We start from the raw sequence: 20,151 nt of genomic DNA, 5'->3' as shown, positions 1-20,151 counted from the left end.
AGTATTAACCCCCCTGTACCCTATTGTGTGTACCCCAGTATTAACCCCCTTGTACCTCACTGTGCATACCCAAGTATTAACCCCCCTGTACCCTATTGTGTGTACCCCAGTATTAACCCCCTTGTACCTCACTGTGCATACCCAAGTATTAACCCCCCTGTACCCCCTGGGGATCTCTGTAGTTGGCTGGTATTGTGCCAGTGAAGTGGAGGATCCTGGGGGGAGCCCCCTGGTGTCATCCCCATCCCTCCATAGATCCCCACCAGCTCTGGGCTTATAGAACCTTCAGGAATTTTCCTCTCTAATTCTGCCATGGGTGGCACCAGAGAGTCAATGAGAGAGAATAGAAGAGGGAGGCGGAGGATGAGGATCGTCAGTATACAAAACTGCACCTAGCGGACCACTACGGAGCCATAGGACCCCCCCCAGAGAGACACAGGACCCTCCCCAGAGGGACACAAGACCCTTCTACATCTACCAAGACATAGGACACCTCAGGAGGACAGAGGACCCCTTAAAAAAAAGACTCCCCCAGAAAGAAATAAGACCCCCAGAGGGACACAGGACCCCCCTGCATCTACCAATACATAAGACCCCCCCAGAAGGAAGGGACCCCTGAAAAACAAATAGGACCTCCCCCCAGAGGGACACAGGACCCTCTCAGAGTGAAATAGTTACCCTCCCCTGAGGGAAACAAGCCCCCCCCAGAGGGACAAGGACACCCCCAGAAGGACTTAGGACCCTTTAAGAACCCCCCACCCCCCTGTCACACCTGGACCATCATCTGCAGGATTGCTCTGAGTACACACTGCTGCTGCCAGGGCTGCACCTACCGTAGGAAGGAGAACTGCCCCCCCCCCCCACATAAAAGAGAGCTGCCCCCCTCCCTTATAGAAGAGAACTGCCCCTCCTCCCATACAGGAGAGCTGACCTGTCAGGTAAGTGACCCTTTTATTTTTTACACCAATTGGTAGGATGTGGGGGGAGGGCATCACTTACCTGTTGATATATTGTGTGGGTGATGCACAGGTAAGTGACAGGTGAGGTTGACCTATGGGGGGGAGGGGGAGAGTTTTGTTGGAATAAATACAAATTGTTACATTTCGCTGATTATTTCCTCCCTGGAATTTATATTGAAGGAAGGGGGGGTTACCCATAGCAACCACATTCCCCCCTCCATTAGATTGTCAGCTCCTCTGGATACTTTCAGCTTTTTGTATCGGAATAATCCCGACCTGGTGTGTGAGGAGCACACGCCATTGTTTATGCTGCACATACATGTGACATACATGTGACATCTGGGGACTGACTATCCAATCAGATTGTAAGCTGTGCTGCCAGGTATAACATTCACCCCCTCCCTCCGGTTAATCTCACGGTTAGAAGGTTTGCAGTGTCGGTAGCGATAGCGCAGAATGCAGAGACGCCATTGGCTGCTGAAGATTCACACACAAAGCCCCCCAGGGAATGATTCCTTTTGTTGATTGTTGGATTGGCGGTGACATCGCCGGATCACACGCTGGCACAGTTCTGGTGATGATTAACCCTGTCCTTGCCGTCTCTTCCCCAGAAATCCGATGGCCACAGAAGCAGCCGGGATGACGATGGCGACGCCCCCAATAGGTGAGTGCCAGCATGGCGATATCTGTGTCGGATTTATTGTTAGCTGACGGTGTCTCTTTTAGGGAGATTTCTTTTCCTTTTCTGTCCTGGTGACACAACAGGAAGTGGGGGAGTTGTCACCGATGATGAAATGAGAACTGTCGGTATGACTCGCCGTCTTCTGATTGGATGACAGGTTGTATTCAGAACTTTATTTACAGTCCCAGAACACACAAAGGGACAACATGTGTGCCAGTCTGACCCTGTCACCCCTCACCCTCCAGGCCTCGTCCATCACACCAAGAAGGTGATCTATCCGGGACCGGCGTCCCACCACCAGAAGCTGGAGTTTGCCCGCAACAATGCTGCCAACTTCCTGTCCCTGGCCAACTTGCTGATGGGCCTCTGTTCCATCCTGTGCAACCTGAACGGGTGAGTGCCAAGGCATGGCTGCCGCAGAGGAGCTCAGTGATGAGCGCTTCTCTCTGTAACTCTGCTCTCTCCTCCTATCAACAGGCTTCTTGTCAGCACATCAACTGATTGGCTCCTTGTGCTGCTTCTCCCTCCCCCAAAAAGGCTGCAATAGGCTGATACAGGTCACATGTCTCTCTCTGGAGTGCAGTGATAAAGCTGAACCCCGACAAGCAATCACTATCTGGGGGAAGGGACAAATAATCACCCCATGAATATATTAAAAATGTCTGGCCCTTCCCCTATAGAACAAATCGCCCTCCCTGTGGAACTTTCCAGCCAATGGGTGACTACAGAACAGAATGGTCGGACAGCTTCGTGGTCACCTCCCCCCAGTTTGTGATTGGACAATAAAACTGACCTCCCTCTGCTCTCCCCTCCTGTCGGCATTATTGCAATGTTGGACTGACAGCACTGTGCAGAGCAAAAGATCGGTGATTGGTGAAGATTTCTGCCCCTCCCCCGAGCAGTATCACATATACACAATTATGACATTTTATTATTGGGAGTTCTGCTTTAACATTCAGTTATTGACTTCTTCCCCTACAGTCAGCCCACCAATGGCACCTCTGCACAGGTAAGTTAATAGGGGGCGTGGCAGAGATCCAACTCCGGAGCTGGCAGACTGAGCAGGAGGCAGAGAACTAGGGGCCCCTCCACCCATCTGGGGGCCCCTATTATACATAAAGATATAATACCACAGATGTTATTCTGGTTGGGGGTCACATGACTGATGTTATCTGTTATGATTGGACCATTAGATTATGAATTGAGTCATGTGATGAGGGAATTCTCTGATTGGCTGCTCTCTCTCCGGCAGGTACTGGCACTGGGCATGTTGGCTCCTTCTCGTGGGTTTCATGTTGGACCTGGCGGATGGCGCCGTGGCTCGGCAGCTGAACACATGCTCGGCTCTGGGTGAGTGACACCGATGGATAAACATTAACGAGATCCCAGTGAGAAATCCCCGCAGCGTTCTCTCTACGTGACTGCCAGGGGAAAAGTCGCCATGCTAAGCTCCGCCCCCTGGCTGCCAGCCGCCTAGTGGCGTGTGAAATGCCCCAACGTCTGACCTCCATCAATGATTCCCCAATATTGGGGAGTTACCCATAGCAACCATAGCAACAATGGGGTCAGCAAAAACCCCACTGGGGGTGCAAAAATGATCTCCCAGATGGAGGACGCCCCTCCTCCCCATGCCCGGGTGTCATCAAGGTGACTCATTGGAGGGTGACCATAGCTGGGGGCCCTATATACCTCCATGCTGAGGGTGCCAGGGGCCCTCCCACTGATATTTCTGATAAAGTAATAACGATTCCCCTTGGTTTGGTTTGCAGGGGCAAAATTGGACGACTTTGCAGATTTCACATCGTTCGGTTTGGCCACGGCGCTCCTGCTGCACACGAATGGCACGATGGACGCATTGCTGGTGGTGGTTTACGTGATGGCCGTTTTCACTCGTCTGTGCTTCTATGCCAGCGGTAAGAAATATTCACTGCAATCTCCTCACTAAACAAATATATAATGTCTGCCTGAAGGTGGCGCTCTAACGCCACCACCCACAATACAGTGACCACACCCCTGTATTGGCTGCATTGTGGGTGACGGAGCTCCAACCATTATTGTCTGTTTGGTAATGATAGGTTGAGCAGAAACTTTCACATCTGATTGGTTGATGCATTGGATTATTTCCTGTTGTGGGTGGGGCTCCCCGCCTACATTGGGGTGATTTATATTATTACACCAGGGAGGAAGTGACACCCCAAAAGTACTGACCCCCTCTTCTCCCCCCCCCAGGAATCCCCTTCATGTACCGCGGTCTGCCCTGTCCATACGCCTCGGCCATCTTGTCCTGCGCCTCTCTACTGACCGGTAGGCACCTGCTGGTACTGCGCGCTATAGCCGTCATCATGGTCCTCTTCATGATCGATCAGGGGATCTATCCCCATGACAAGATCCTGGAATCCCAGGCCTGGAAGAAGATCGTGTTCGCAGGAGGTGAGAGATACACGCAGCGTACAGCGGGCACCAAGTCTGGGCACCTTTAGGTGGTAAGATGCACACAGGTGATACAGCTGGCACCCATTGTGGGAATTTTCAGGGATTAGAATGACAAGGGCACAGTAGGTACTGGGGGCACCAACCCTGGGCAGCTTGGGGGGGGGGTAATATACAAACGGGGGCACAGCGGGTACCAGGTCTGGCCAGTTTTAGGGGCTGAGATACTCATAGGGGGCACAGCAGTCACACAGGATTTCCCATAAATATTTGCAGAAGTTTGCTGCAGCAAAAAACATAGAAAAACAAAAAAATTTTTCATCATTTTGTACATTTATTCACAATTTTCTAAAAACAATCAACCACATGGGGGGAAATTAAAGGTAAGTGGGGGATAGGTACAAAAGAGGGCGTGGCAGAAGATTGGGGGAGGAGTTTACAAACAGTTGGGCGTGTCAAAAGAAGGGGGAGGAGCCTACAGTTAGCTGGGCATAGAAGTACAGTGTAGGGGAGGAGTCAATAGAAAGTTGGGTGTGGCATTAGTGTAGGGGAGGGGCTTACATGCAGAAGGAGGAGGAGTCTCTTGTTTCCAGTACTGATATCTCACCATTGGTGACTCTCCACAGGTGTGTTCATGATGCTTTGCTCCTTCACCCCCCTGGCCTGTTTGTACCACTTGGTATGGTCCATGTCGTACATTCTTTTCCCAGAGGCCTTGTGGAGTTTCAAGGTGTGACATTGGCGCCGTGTGATCTCTGTTGGTGTGGATTTTGCAGTGAGGACTGTGCTGTGATACAAGAAAGGTAAATTTCTCCCTAGAGGAGGCAACGTGTCATCATTGTCCTCAAAAGGTTCCCCAGGAGTCGGTCCCCAGGAGTCGCCCCCCAGGACTTCCCTGTGACTACATTTCCACATTGTATCTGCACATCGCTGATGATTTCTGTGACAATGGAGTCAGCCAGTTCCATCTCATGGCATTAAACCCACCGGGGAGAGGAGCCAAAAGGTCTTCCGGATTGTTCTGTGGGTGCCGTATGGAGGAACGTGGTCCCAGATATCAAGAAATCTCCACCAGCAAAGTTTCCATGTAATTCTGTGAATAATTTCTGCTGTATTTTGTTTGTAAATATGAGCGAGAATTCATTCAGAGTGTAATAAAGTTTCTCAGATCTGATGTGTTCACTGTGTATCCCGCCACTACTGGGAAGAATTCCCGCCGCTCCCGGGGTTTTGGCACCAACTCATCATATGATGAGGCCTGAGGTAAATCATCTGTGTGGCCGCTCCCCTGAAATGTCGGATCTCCCCCATCTGTCTGGAGATTAATGTCCTCCGACAGAAGTCTCACGGGGCCACAGAAGGTCCACTTCTCAGTCCACACCATTAGGGCGTCTTGTCAGGATGGAATCCCCGCCACATGTAAGTAATGGGCCCAATTCAGGGTGTCGGTGGCCCTGAGAGCGTTGCTTCCATCGGCAGAGCTGGAGCCATTCTGCAGCTGTTTCAGCAGATCGGTGAAGCTCGGTCGTTTTATGGCCTCCCACTGCCAACAACTGGTCATGATATCATATCTACGAAGAGACAGGAAACATCAAGTGACAGCAAATTCCACAACAAAGCCAGGTCAGTGCACAAAATATGACCACACAACCTTACTATACAATATAAGACCAGGTGTACAGGGACCCCTTTCCAAATGATGGGGTCCCCAGTGAGGGGTCCTGGTAATCCCCCATCATACATAGACATTCCAGACAATTGTGCTCTTCCAGCCTTGTGGTCACAGTTTGGTGAAGACCCTTTTCTGCCCCCCCATCACTACCTGACCTCACCAATAGGGGGGAAATCCCCACCGTCAGTACCTGACCTCACCAATAGGGGGCAAATCCCCACCTTGGAATCTTTGCAGGATCCACGTCAGGGTATGGCGGGGCACCTGGAACAGATATACAGACGGTGATTATATAAGTACATACACCTACAGATATGCAGGCATTTACTTAATATGATAATATTACATACAATCTTGTGAAAAAAGTTGAAAAGTGTTTAAAACTTATTTGAACATCTTCTTCATTCACACAGCTCCTACAGATGATGTGATATACTGAATATAAAAAATGCAAAGAAACACTGATAAAAATATTAAAATGGGATAAGAGAAACATTTACCTAACTTGGTGACATTACAAAACTTTAGTTTACCCTTGGCCTTATAAGTTGTTATTGCCCGTTGTAGCAGAAATGATTCATAGGCATTTGGTATAACTCCCCCTAGTGTCAGACAGTGACTTCTCCAGGGTAAAAAGTTTAGGTTTGTGGGTGAGTACTGCCCCCACAATTCAAATCAGGGAGTTTAAATCAGAGCTTTACCTAGGCCAGACCATAACCTCCATTTCTCATTGCTAATTTATTCTTTTGCTTGATTTGATGATGTGCCTAAGATCATTATTGTGTTAAAAGATCAATTTCTACTTCCACTTTCAGACAGGTGGAGTCACATTCTCACCAAGCAAACTTTGACCTAATGAAGAATTAATAGTTGATGACTTCAGGCAGCCCAGTCCGTAAAAGCAGCACAGCAACCCCAATACATAACATTTCCACCACCATGCTTCACTGTTGGTATGAGGTTCTTCTGAAATTCTGTCTTTGCCACAAATTTGTCTCCCAACACTGTGACCTGACATCCCTATCTCAGGTCAGTCAGTGCGCAGCGCATTGTCCTAGGCTGGGTCTGTGTGTTCCATAGCAAGCTGTAGCATTGATCTAATATTCCTATTGAACTGTGAAGGTTTTTTCTGCCACCTCCTATTCAGGATAAGTTGGTAAATTACCTTCTGATTACAGATACATTTGCCAAAAACTATTGTGTCACCTACAGATCACAGAGTATAATTTTGGGGTTCATGGAGACCCTTTTAGCATTAAAGAGTCAGCCCTTGGGGTAAATTTGCTGGTTCAGCCAATCCTGGACATAATCCAGGATAGTTTGTGATCTTTATGAATCCCTTTCCAGAGAGATCTTCTGATGATGTCATGATGACATCACACATATCAGTAGAGAACAGCAGACCCCCGATATTTTACAATGATATCAGAACTGTACCCCCAGATACTCCCTATGGAGCGTCTTATTATGGGCTCCTAATCTGGTCACATGACTTTAATGCCGTGGATGTGAAGTGGTGGGAAATATCTTTATTTAAAATAAATCTTCAATTTTTTAAAATTAGGATAATGAGAATGAATACAGCGTGTGAGATGTAGGTGTCATATGTATGTCACCTTCACGTGTAATCTCTGTTCAGAAGACTTTGCCCCTTGCCCCCATAATAATTAGTCTTGTCAGTTAAAGTGTTTTATGGCTTTTCGTGCCGACTCGTGATTTCCACCCAAGATTCACCTTTCTTATCACTGCCATATATATGTGATATGAATGTGTCACACAGATCTGGGGAACTGCTAGTACATTGTACACCGCCACTTACCTAAAGTCACCATCTCGTACAGTAAGATACCAAATGACCACCTGAGGGAGGACAAGAAAAATCTGAGCGAATGATTTATTACATCAGATGATATTAACACATGAAAATTAGATGAATATATGTGACTATTGGTGTCTGAAAGGAAGCTGAACCAAGTGATATTACTACAATACGAATCAAAATGCCAAGAGACTGGCGCTGCAAACACCCCCTTCCCTCTCCTATCCGCCAACTACCCAGAGGTTCTAACAGGAAGTGGGTCCATAAAGAATAAATTATTGCATTGTCCAAACAACATCAACAAAATATCTCACACACATCCCCATTCATCTATGTACATACCCCTATACATCATCCATCAAACATAAACATAACCCCTCATACATCATCCATCAAACATAAACCCCCCCCCCCAAACATCTTCTATCAAACATTAACATAACCTCCCCATACGTCATCCATCAAACATCAACATAACCCACATACATGATCCATCATACATCAACATAACCCCCGATAAATCATCCATCAAACATCAACATAACCCCCCCATAAGTCATCCATCAAACATCAACATAGCCCCCTCATAAATCATCCATCAAACATCAACATAACCCCCATTCATCATCCATCAAATATCAAAAAATCCCCCCATACATTGTCTATCAAACCTCAACATAACTCACCCATACATCATCCATCAAACATCAACATAACCCCCCCATACATCATCCATCAAACATCAACATAACCCCCATTCATCATCCATCAAATATCAAAAAATCCCCCCATACATTGTCTATCAAACCTCAACATAACTCACCCATACATCATCCATCAAACATCAACATAATTCCCCCTTACATCGTCCATCAAACTTCAACGTAACTCCCCCATACATCATCCATCAAACATCAACATAACTCCCCATGCATTATCCATCAAAAATCAAAATAACCCTCTATACATGAACCATCAAACAGAAATCACCCATACATCATCCATCAAACCTCAGCATAACTTCCCCATACATCATCCATCAAAATACCTCCCCAACACATCATCCATCAAACTTAAACATAACTCCCATAAACAACATCCGTAAAACATTAACATAACACCCCCGTACATCGTCCATCAAACATCCACCATACATTATCCATTATTATAACGGCCCCATACATCATCCATCAAACGTCAACATAACTCCCCCATACATCATACATTAAACATCAAACGAACACCCGATACATCATCCATCAACATCACTCCCCTATACGTCACCCATCAAACATCAACAAAACTCCCCTATACATCTTCTATCAAACATTACCATAACCCCCTATACATCATCTATTAAGCATCAACATAACCCCCCTTTACATCATCCATTAAACATCAACATAACCCCCTATACATCATCCATCAAACACTAACATTAATATCCATAGATCATCCATAAAACATCAATATACCCCCCTTACATCATCCATCAAACTTCAACATAACCCCCCATATCAACATAACTCCACCATACATCAAACATGAATATAACCCACCCTTATATCATCTATCAAACATCAACATAAATCCCATACATCATCCATCAAACATCAACAGAACCCCCTTAAACAACATCCGTCAAACATCTAAATAACTCTCCCATACATCATCCATCAAACATCAACATAACCCAACATACATTATAAAGCAAATATCAAACTAACCCCCCATACATCATCTATCAAACATCAACATAACCCCCCATACATCATCAATTTAAACATCAACATAACTCATCATACATCACCCATCAGTCATCAACATACCTCCCCCATACATCATACTACAAACATCAACATAACTCCCCAAACATAATCCATCAAAATATCAAAATAACCCCCATACATCATCCATTAAACATCAACATAAACCTGCTATACATCATCCATCAAACATAAACAGAACCCCCTTGAACATCATCCGTCAAACATCAACAAAACCTCCTATACATTATCTATCAATAATCAACATAACCCCCCATACATCATCCATCAAACATCAATAAAACCCCCCATAAAACATCAATCAACATAACTTCCTTATTCATCATCCATCAAACATCAACAAAACTCCCCCATACATCACACATCAAACATCAACATAACTCACCATACATTATCCATTAAAGATCAATAAAACTCTCCCATACATCATCCATCAAAGATCAATATAACTCCCTAAACATAATCCATCAGAATAACCCCCATACATCATCCATTAAACATCAACATAACTCCTCCGTACATCATCCATCACACTTCAACATAACTCCCCCATACATCATCCATCATCCATCAACATAATTCCCCCATACATCCTTTATCAAACATCAACCTAACCCCCTATACATCACCTATCAGACATCAACATAACTCCCCATACATAATCCATCAAACATCAAAATAGCCCCCATATATCATCCTTTAAACATCAACATAAACCCGCTATAAAGCATCCATCAAACATCAACAGAACCCCCTTGAACAACATCCGTCAAACATCAACATTACACCCCTGTACATCATCCATCAAACATCAACAAAACCCCCCATACATTATCCACCAAACATGAAACTAACCCCCCATACATCGTCCATCAAACATCAACTTAACCCCCCATACATCATCCATCAAACATAAATATAACCCCCATACATCATTCATCAACATCACTCCCCTCTACGTCACCCATCAAACATCAACAAAACTCCCCCATACATCTTCCATTAAACATCAACATAACCCCTCATACATCATCCATCAAACACTAACATTAATCCCCATAAATCATACCTCAAACATCAATATACCCCCCCATACATCATCCATCAAACATCAACATAACCCCTCATACATCATCCATCAAACTTCAACATAAACCCCAATACATAATCCATCAACATAACTCCCCCATACATCGTCCATCAAACTTCAACATACCACCCCATACATCATCCATCATACATCAACATAACTCCCCCATGCATCATCCATCAAAAATCAACAAAACCCCCTATTCATGATCCATCAAACAGAAATCGCCCATACATTTTCCATCAAATTTCAATATAACTCCCCCATACATCATCCATCAACATAACTCCCCCATACATCATCCATCAAACTTCAACATAATTCCCTTACACATCATCCATCAAACTTCAACATAACTCCTCCATACATCATCCATCAACAAAACACCCCCATACATCATCCATCAAACTTCAACATAACTTTCCCATACATCATCCATTAACATAACTTTCCCATACATCATCCATCAACATAACTCCCCCTTACATTATCCATCAAACTTCAACGTAACTCCGCCATACATCATGCATCTTCCATCAACATAACTCCCCCATACATCCTTCATCAAACATCAACATAACCCCCTATACATCATCCATCAAACATCAACATAACTCACCAAACCATATCCATCATTATAACGCCCCATACATCATCCATCAAACGTCAACATAACTCCCCCATACATCATACATCAAACATCAACAGATCCCCCTTAAATAACATCCTGCAAACATCAGCATAACTCTCCCATACTTTATCCATCAAACAACAAACTAACCCCCCATACATCATCTATCAAACACAACATACCCCCCATACATCATCCATTTAAACATCAATATAAATCCTCATACATCATTCATCAGTCATCAACATAACTCCCCAAACATAATCCATCAAACATCAACATAACCCCCATACATCATCCATTAAACATCAACATAAACCCGCTATACAGCATCCATCAAACATAAACAGAACCCCCTTAAACAACATCCGTCAAACATCAACATAACTCCCCTGTACATCATCCATCAAACATTAACAAAACCTCCTATACATTATCTATCAATAAAAACTCCCTCATACATCATACATCATCCATCAAACTTCAACATAACTCACCCAAGCATCACCTATCAAACATCAACATAACTCTCTATACATTATCCATCAAAGATCAACATAATTCCCCATACATCATCCATTAAGGATCAACGAAACTCCTCATACATCATCCATCAAACACTAACATTAATCCCCATAGATCATCCATAAAACATCAATAAACCCTCCCTTACATCTTCCATCAAACATCAACATACCCCCCATATATCATCCCTCAACATAACTCCCCTATACATTATCAATCAAACTTCAACAAAACTCCCCCATACATCAAACATCAACAAAACCCCCATACATCATCCATCAAACGTCAACATAACACCCCATACATCATCGATCATACATCAACATAACTCCCGCATACGTCATCCATCATAAATCAACAAAACCCCCCCATACATCATCCATCAACATAACTCCCCCATACATCATCCATCAACATAACTTTCCCATACATCATCCATCAACATAACTTTCCCATACATCATCCATCAACATAACTCCCCCTTACATCATCCATCAAACTTCAATGTAACTCCGCCATACATCATGCATCTTCCATCAACATAACTCCCCCATACGTCCTTCATCAAACATCAACATAACCCCCTATACATCATCCATCAAACATCAATATAACTCACCATACATTATCCATCATTATAACGCCCCCATACATCATCCATCAAACGTTAACATAACTCCCCCATACATCCTTCATCAAACATCAACAGAACCCCCTTAAATAACATCCTTTAAAATCAAGATAACTCTCCCATACTTTATCTATCAAACATCAACATAACCCCCCATACATTATCAATCAAACAACAAACTAACCCCCCCCCACATCATCCATCAAACATCAACATCCATCAAACATTAACAAAACCCCCTATACATCATCTATCAAAAATCAACATAATCCCCCATACATTATATATCAAGCATGAACATAAATCCCCATACATCATCCACCAAACATCAACATAACCCCTTCTACATTATCCACCAAACATGAAACTAACCCCCCATACATCATCCATCAAACTTCAACATAACTCTCCCGTACTTTATTTATCAAACATGAAAACTTCCTGCATACATCATCTATCAAACATCAACATACCCCCTATACATCATCCATTTAAACATCAAAATAACCCCCATACATCATCCATTAAACATCAACATGAACCTGCTATACATCATCCATCAAACACAAACAGAACCCCCTTAAACATCATCCGTCAAACATTAACAAAACCCCCTATACATCATCTATCAATAATCAACATAACCCCCCCATACATTATTCATCAAACATTAACATAAATCCCCATACATCATCCATCAAACATCAATAAAACCCCCCATAAAACATCCATCAACAAAACTCCCTTATTCATCATCCATCAAACATCACATAACTCCCCCATACATCACACATCAAACATCAACATAACTCACCATACTATATCCATTTAAGATCAACAAAACTCCCTCATACATCATCCATCCAACTTCAACATAACTCTCTATACATTATCCTTCAAAGATCAACATAATTCCCCATACATCATCCATCAAAGATCAACGAAACTCCTCATACATCATCCATCAAACAGAACTCACCCATACACCATCCATCGAACTTCAACATAACCCCACTATACATTATCCATCAAACATCAACATAACCCCTCATTCATCAAACATCAACATAACCCCCCCATACATTATCCATCAAACATTAACGTTTTCCACACACTTACACATCACTCTTCTCGGAAACGTTTGGCTCTTTTAGTCGTTCTGGTGATTGCCATTTTACAGGTACCCGCGCGGCTCTCCTGGCTGGGACAGATCCAGTCCGGTGCTGTATACTGGCCATTCCTAGTCCACAAATCCGGACGCTCATATCCTCATGAATAAGGACGTTACACGCTGCCACATATCCATGAACCAAATTGTGTGTCCCAGCCAGATATTCCTGGAAAAGAAATGAAATTATTAATGGGGTCTTTTTTCTCTGGCCGTCAGATCTCTCATACATGATCACTGGGGGCTCTGATCTACAGCCATCAGATCTCCTGTATATGATCACTGGGGGTTCTTATCTCCAGCCATCAGATCTGCTGTATATTATTATTGGGGGATCTGATCTCCGGCAATTAGGTGTCCTGTATATGATCACTGTGGGCACTGATCTCTGGCCATCAGATCTCCTGTATATGATCATTGAGAGCTCTGATCTCCGGCCATTAGATCTCCTGATAATGATCACTGGGGGCTCTGATCTCCGACCATCAGATCCCCTGTATATGATTACTGGGGGCTCTAATCTCCCGCCATCTGATCTCCTGTATTTGATCACTGGAGGCTCTGATCTCCTGAATATGATCACTGGGGGCTCTGATCTCTGGCCATCAGATATCCTGAATATGATCACTGGGGGCTCTAATCTTTGGCCATCAGATATCCTGAATATGATCACTGGGGGGTCTGATCTCTGGCCATAAGATTTCCTGTATATGATCACTGGGGGCACTGATTTCTGGCCATAAGATCTTCTGTATATGATCACTGGGGGCTCTGATCTCGGGCCATCAGATCTCCTGTATATGGTCACTGGGGGCTCTGAACTCCAGACATCAGATCTCCTGAATATGATCACTGGGGGGTCTGAACTCCAAACATCAGATCTCCTGTATATGATCACTGGGGGCACTGATTTCTGGCCATCAGATATCCTGAATATGGTCACTGGGGGCTCTGATCTCAGGCCATAAGATCTCCTGTATATGGTCACTGGGGGCTCTGATCTCAGGCCATAAGATCTCCTGTATATGAGATCTCCTGTATATGGTCACTGGGGGCTCTGAACTCCAGACATCAGATCTCCTGAATATGAGGAATTTATTACCAGCCCGCTTGCCACCTGTGAAGCCATGGAATAGACATCTTGTTCGCTGATGCTGAAGATGGCACCCTGGGTGTCAGTGATTCCCCCCTGCAAGAAAGAGATGCATCATGGGAAATCAGTGATGGGGTCCAGGTGGAGTCCTGATTGAATTCAGCCCCTTACATCATAGTAAAACCTACACTTCTATGAATTTAGTGTTGGGTGGTGAATAGAAGATTTGGATCCCCTCTGTCCTAGAGATTTTCTCTCAGTTCCTGTTTTGTATATTGAAGTCATTTATTTAAACCCCAATCAAACCCCAGGGTATGGGATCCCCTTTTCATAGAGCAGTATGAGGCTCATTGTGTTTTATGTGGGGTCTATATATATTATATGGGGGGTTTATAGGTAATATTTGGTGACTCTAGATACCATGAGGGGTCCATAGGTGCCATGAGGGGGGTATAGATACTATGAGGGGGCTATGGACACAAGTAGGGGGCTATAGGTGCCATAAGGGGGCTAGATATACTATATGAGGGTTTATAGGTACTATTTGGTGACTCTAGATACCATGAGGGGTCCATAGGTGCCATGAGGGGGGTATAGATACTATGAGTGGTCCATAGGTGCCATAAGAGGGGCTATACATACTATATGGGGATTTATAGGTACTATTTGGTGACTATAGATACTATGAGGGGGCTATAGATACTTTGAGTGGTCCATGGATACCATTAGGGGTCCATAGGTGACATGAGGGGGGCTATAGATTCTATGAGGGGGGTATAGACACAATTAGGGGGCTATAGATAAAATGAGCGATGTATAGATAATATGAGAGGTCTAAAGGTACCATGAGGGGGCCTATAAATACTATGAGGGGGCCTATAAATACTATGAGGGGTCCATAGATACCATAAAGGGGCCTATGGATACAATGAGGGGGCTATAGATAAAATGAGGGTCTATAGATACCATGAGGGGGTCTATAGATACAATGAGGGGGCTATAAATAGTATGAGGGTCTATAGATACTACATGTAGCTATTATTGATACTTTAGGGGGTGTTTCTAGATAATATAGGGGGGTGTCTGTAGATACCATATTGGGGTCTATTGATACTTTAGGGGGTGTTTCTAGATATTATAGGGGGGTGTCTGTAGATACCATATTATTGATACTTTAGGGGGTGTTTCTAGATATTATAGGGGGGTGTCTGTAGATAACATATAGGGGTCTATTGATACTTTAGGGGTTTTTCTAGATATTATAGAGGGGTGTATCAATACAATAGTGGGGTCCATTGACACCAGTTGGGGACTGTGAGGTCCTGTATGGAGCCCCCCCAGGATATAAGGTGTCACCCGGCTCACCTGGTGAGATTCCCGCAGACACATGAGCAGGTTCCCGAATGTCATGGCTTCCATGATGAGACACATGGGCATCTTCTCCGTCTGACACCACATCATCCGCACCAGGCTGTGGTGATTGCACACCTTCACATAGAACTTCAGGAGGTCGATGAAGTCCTGGACCTCTCCGGGGCTGCATTTCTCTGAGGGAACATCAGAGAGGTCAGGTAATGGGGTGTTCACCCCCCCCAGTTACCTGACATCCAATCCCAATACTCCCAATCAATGTCTGCCCACTTACCAGATAATTCCTTCAAGACCACCTCATGTCTGTCCTCCCCGTCCCTGACAAGAACTGCCTGACTGATTGGACCAAAATGTCCCGAACACAGGACCACCCTGTCCCTTATCATCCATCCCTGCGGCAGCTGCGTCTTCTCCAGTATGGGGTCCGGGGCACCCAGAGGATCTTCATATACCCCGGCCACATTCACTGCCCATTCACCGTCCTGATCATCTGTTGGGAAAAGAGTATTGTACAACATTACGGCACACAGCTACATCACAGGGAAATAACATTTTAATCCAGAGATATCCTCTGCAGTACTTCTATTCTGCCACAAGATGTCCTCAGTCTGATGGCTACATCAGCCAACCCACTTCCTCTGAGTCCAGGTTGACCTAGACACCAACAGATTGTAATTGGATAATAAAGTGAAAGCAGCACAGTAATGAGCCCATCTATCAGTCATTCTGCTTTCCCCATTAGCACGTCTAATGTTAGCATACAAACTGACTGGCTGCCTGTTCTGGTTCTCCCTTCCCCAGTCTGAGCTCTGCTGTACATGAATCACGCTTTACAATCTGAACACATTCACTAGCTTGCTCTTTGTACCTCCTGCCCGCTCTCCTGCCTCCTGTCCTTTCACTCTCTTCCTCCAGAAAGCTTTCCATAGGATGACGATGACAATCACCAGCGTGGAGCCCGACAGCAGTGCAGGGATGATGATGACGGAATTTTGCCAGCCATTCTCATCTGTAACAGAGAACGCAAGATCAGGATGATAGATCACTCATCATGTCACATGATCACTCCAACCCCCCTCAGCTGCCACGGCCAAAGGAGAAGTGTCACCTAAATAACCCCAGAGGGGCCCCATCTATAAATCAGGGGGCAAAGCTTCTGGCTTTTACTGACGTTTCTCCATAAATAATAAAAGTTTACTGAAAGTAGAAAAATATAGGAAAAAGAGGATGAAAAGCAGAATCTATTTCATCAATTCGTTCTCTAGCTCCGCAGGGGTGGGGCCTACTTTGATGGGTGGTTGCCAGCCTTTCCCTGGAACAGGTTGCAGCAGACCGAACATTGAGGCCACACCCCCGCACAGTGTGTTTCATGCATTAATGCACTGCAGTGCCAGGGGTGGTGAATGCGTTGGTGCACCCTGCAGTAGGTACAGTGCAACAAGTCTGCCCAGTCCAATGAATGCCAAATGAATGTGCTAACCACACCCCTGGGGGACCTCCTGGGCATATGGGGGCCCCAAGGGTTGGACAGATTCCCTTGTACAGTTGAGTCGGAGTTCTTACTGCGGTGGAAATCCTCAGAGGAATTCATGGATATCCGCCGTCCATCAGTCCCAGGCCGGTCTCCGTCATCAGAAGGCCAATCCCTGGAGGGGGCAGAAGGAGGGCAGACATTAGTGCAGAGACATGGGAGGATCTGATTGGTTGCTACTGGAAACTTCAATTACTTTGCATATTCTCACACTTTTGTCCAATCATCATCCATCCAATCACGTCAGAGAATCCGATCTGAGCGAATTATAAACAGCTGTTTGGGAGATGTCATGTGATATCAGGGGAAAATATTGATCCTATGTAGAGCTGATTGACAGGTAATAAGATCAGATATTGATCAGAATTGATAGATAGGTGGGATCAGATATTGATCATCATTGATAGATTGGTGGGATCAGATATTGATCAGTATTGATAGATTTGTGGGATCAGATATTGATCGGCATTGATAGATTGGTGGGATCACATATTGATCAGCATTGAAAGATTGGTGGGATCAGATATTGATTGGCATTAATAGATTGGTGGCATCAGATATTGATCAGTGTTGATAGATTGGTGGGATCAGATATTGATCAGCATTGATAGATTGGTGGGATCACATATTAATCGGCATTGATAGATTGGTCGAATCAGATATTGATTGGCATTGATATATTTCTAGGATCACATATTGATCAGCGTTGATGGATTGATGGGATCACATATTGATCAGCATTGAAAGATTGGTGGGATCAGATATTGATTGGCATTAATAGATTGGTGGCATCAGATATTGATCAGCGTTGATAGATTGGTGGGATCAGATATTGATCAGCATTGATGGATTGGTGGGATCAGATATTGATTGGCATTGATAGATCGGTGGCATCAGATATTGATCAGCATTGATAGAGTGGTGGCATTGATAGATCGGTGGGATCAGATATTGATCGGCATTGATAGATCAGTGGGATCAGATATTGATTAGCACGAACAGATTGGTGGGATCAGATACTGATCAGCATTGATAGAGTGGTGAGATCAGATATTGATCAAGGATTCTGTCATAGATCATAACACAAGTCTCCTCAATACAAAGAACATAATCTCCCAGCAGCCAATAAGATTTGATCACAGTAAACGGATATTTGGTTGCTCTGGGTTACTGCAATAATCAATAATTGTCGTACATGTTAGACTGGCAGGACTGCGCAGTGATTTGGCACCCTGATTGGCCCCTATAACCTCCCCCTATCAGATGATAAGGGTTTTTTTTGGGAGGTGCGGGTGATCAGAGGTGACACCAGGGGACAGTATTGGAGGTGTCATTAATCAGTGACAGGCGGTGGATGTGATCAGTGTGTGGCTCTCTTATCTCCATTATTCTGCAATAATGAAGAAGTCAAAGTACAGCCAGGTCACCGGGGACACGTGACAACGCCACGCACACTGCCAGTTATCTGCAAGCCATGGGCACAACTCCTGGAATGAAAGGGTTACACAAACCTGCGAGTAATAATCTGCCGATTGTTGGCGCTGGGATGGCGTCCGTACAACGACAATGTGTCCTCTACCTGACCGCTGCCACCAATGTCACACATGAAATGGAGCATGGCGCTAACAGCTGCCGTGTGTTTGCTTACCTTCAGAAGTCCTCATCGGTGCCAGGCAAAGCCTGCCAGGCCTGGGGTGTCAGGGCTGTGTGTGTACAGTGCTGGGCTTTCCTGTGTCCCCCATCTGTGTGTGTAGAGTGCTGGGCTTTCCTGTGTCACCCCATCTGTGTGTGTACAGTGCTGGGCTTTCCTGTGTTTAACCTGGGAAGGGGCGGGTGACACAACGGGTGAATCATTGTGCAGTGTGTGCGGAGATGTCATCTGTTGTCACCACCATCACCACCTGGAGGAGGATAACCATCATCATTTATGGGGCGCACAGTATACTCATCATCTATGGGGGGGACAGAAAAACAGAAACCCCCAACCTGGAAACTAAGAGACCCCCAAAGCTCCATCTTATGTATTGCAGCCTCCCCACAGAGTCACACAGAAAATCAACCTTCATCCCAATCTCCTTCTCTCCTGGGGGACAACCATATCATCCCCCTCTTCATCCTCCTCACCCTCCTCCTCTTCATCATCATCATCCTCCTCTTCATCATCCCCATTCTCCTCATCCTCATCATCCTCATCCTTCTCCACTTCATCATCCTCATCATCCTTCTCATCATCCTCCTCCTTATCGTCAACATCATCATCCTTCTCATCCCCTCATCATCATTCTCCTCTTCATCATCCCCATCCTCCTCCCCCTCATCGTCCTTATCATCCTCTTCATCATCATCTCCCCTCTTTATCCTCGTCCTTATCTTCAACATCCTCATCATCCCGGTCCTGCTCATTATCCTCCTCCCCTCCCTCCTCACAATGTACCTCACATACAGGAACATTAGATGTTGGAATCTCCTTCTGTGGGGAAGCAGGGTTCTCTCTGCAGAGGTGCAGAGCCCCTTTGTACTATTGGACAGACTGGCCTTTCCATTTATTAGGATGTGGTCACCAGGGGCAAGACAAGTGTAACTCGGGTCAGCTCACGTTGGCAGAGGCTCTAGCACATCATATTATTAGCAGCCCTGAGGCCCTGTGAAGAGCACCTGTCATGGCAAGCAAAGCTATGGCACTGAGACGATTTTATGTACTGCACACAGTTGAAATCATGTGAGGAATCGTCCACACGACTGTCATCTTCCCTCAGCTTTGT

General features: G+C 44.9%; 2 protein-coding genes across 5 annotated transcripts; one reads left to right on the top strand and one right to left on the bottom strand.

Moving 5' to 3' along the window:
• Window positions 1-55: 55 nt before the first annotated feature.
• Window positions 56-5,245, top strand: TMEM269 (transmembrane protein 269). Of its 4 annotated transcripts, XM_072426941.1 has the most exons (8): window positions 59-938; window positions 1,571-1,623; window positions 1,686-1,798; window positions 1,887-2,034; window positions 2,894-2,991; window positions 3,411-3,554; window positions 3,871-4,071; window positions 4,698-5,245. In XM_072426941.1, the coding sequence occupies exons 3-8, from the start codon at window positions 1,792-1,794 to the stop codon at window positions 4,805-4,807; spliced, it is 708 nt and encodes a 235-aa protein (XP_072283042.1). In that variant the 5' UTR covers window positions 59-938; window positions 1,571-1,623; window positions 1,686-1,791; the 3' UTR covers window positions 4,808-5,245. The 4 variants fall into 4 exon arrangements, with proteins under 4 accessions (XP_072283040.1, XP_072283042.1, XP_072283039.1 ...); XM_072426939.1 differs by lacking the exon at window positions 1,686-1,798 and having other exon boundaries at window positions 56-938; XM_072426938.1 differs by lacking the exons at window positions 59-938; window positions 1,686-1,798 and adding an exon at window positions 1,007-1,029.
• A 222-nt stretch (window positions 5,246-5,467) lies between these two features.
• Window positions 5,468-18,307, bottom strand: LOC140341162 (tyrosine-protein kinase STYK1-like). Its single transcript, XM_072426713.1, has 9 exons — window positions 17,422-18,307; window positions 16,727-16,867; window positions 16,133-16,348; window positions 15,853-16,034; window positions 14,497-14,583; window positions 13,346-13,563; window positions 7,563-7,603; window positions 5,965-6,007; window positions 5,468-5,642 (listed from the first exon to the last, which is right to left on the bottom strand). The coding sequence occupies exons 1-9, from the start codon at window positions 17,447-17,449 to the stop codon at window positions 5,468-5,470; spliced, it is 1,131 nt and encodes a 376-aa protein (XP_072282814.1). The 5' UTR covers window positions 17,450-18,307.
• Window positions 18,308-20,151: the final 1,844 nt, after the last annotated feature.

The sequence above is a fragment of the Pyxicephalus adspersus genome, chromosome 11, assembly GCF_032062135.1.
Source record: "Pyxicephalus adspersus chromosome 11, UCB_Pads_2.0, whole genome shotgun sequence".
Taxonomy (NCBI): domain Eukaryota; kingdom Metazoa; phylum Chordata; class Amphibia; order Anura; family Pyxicephalidae; genus Pyxicephalus; species Pyxicephalus adspersus.
This window is presented reverse-complemented; position numbering and strand designations above follow the sequence as displayed.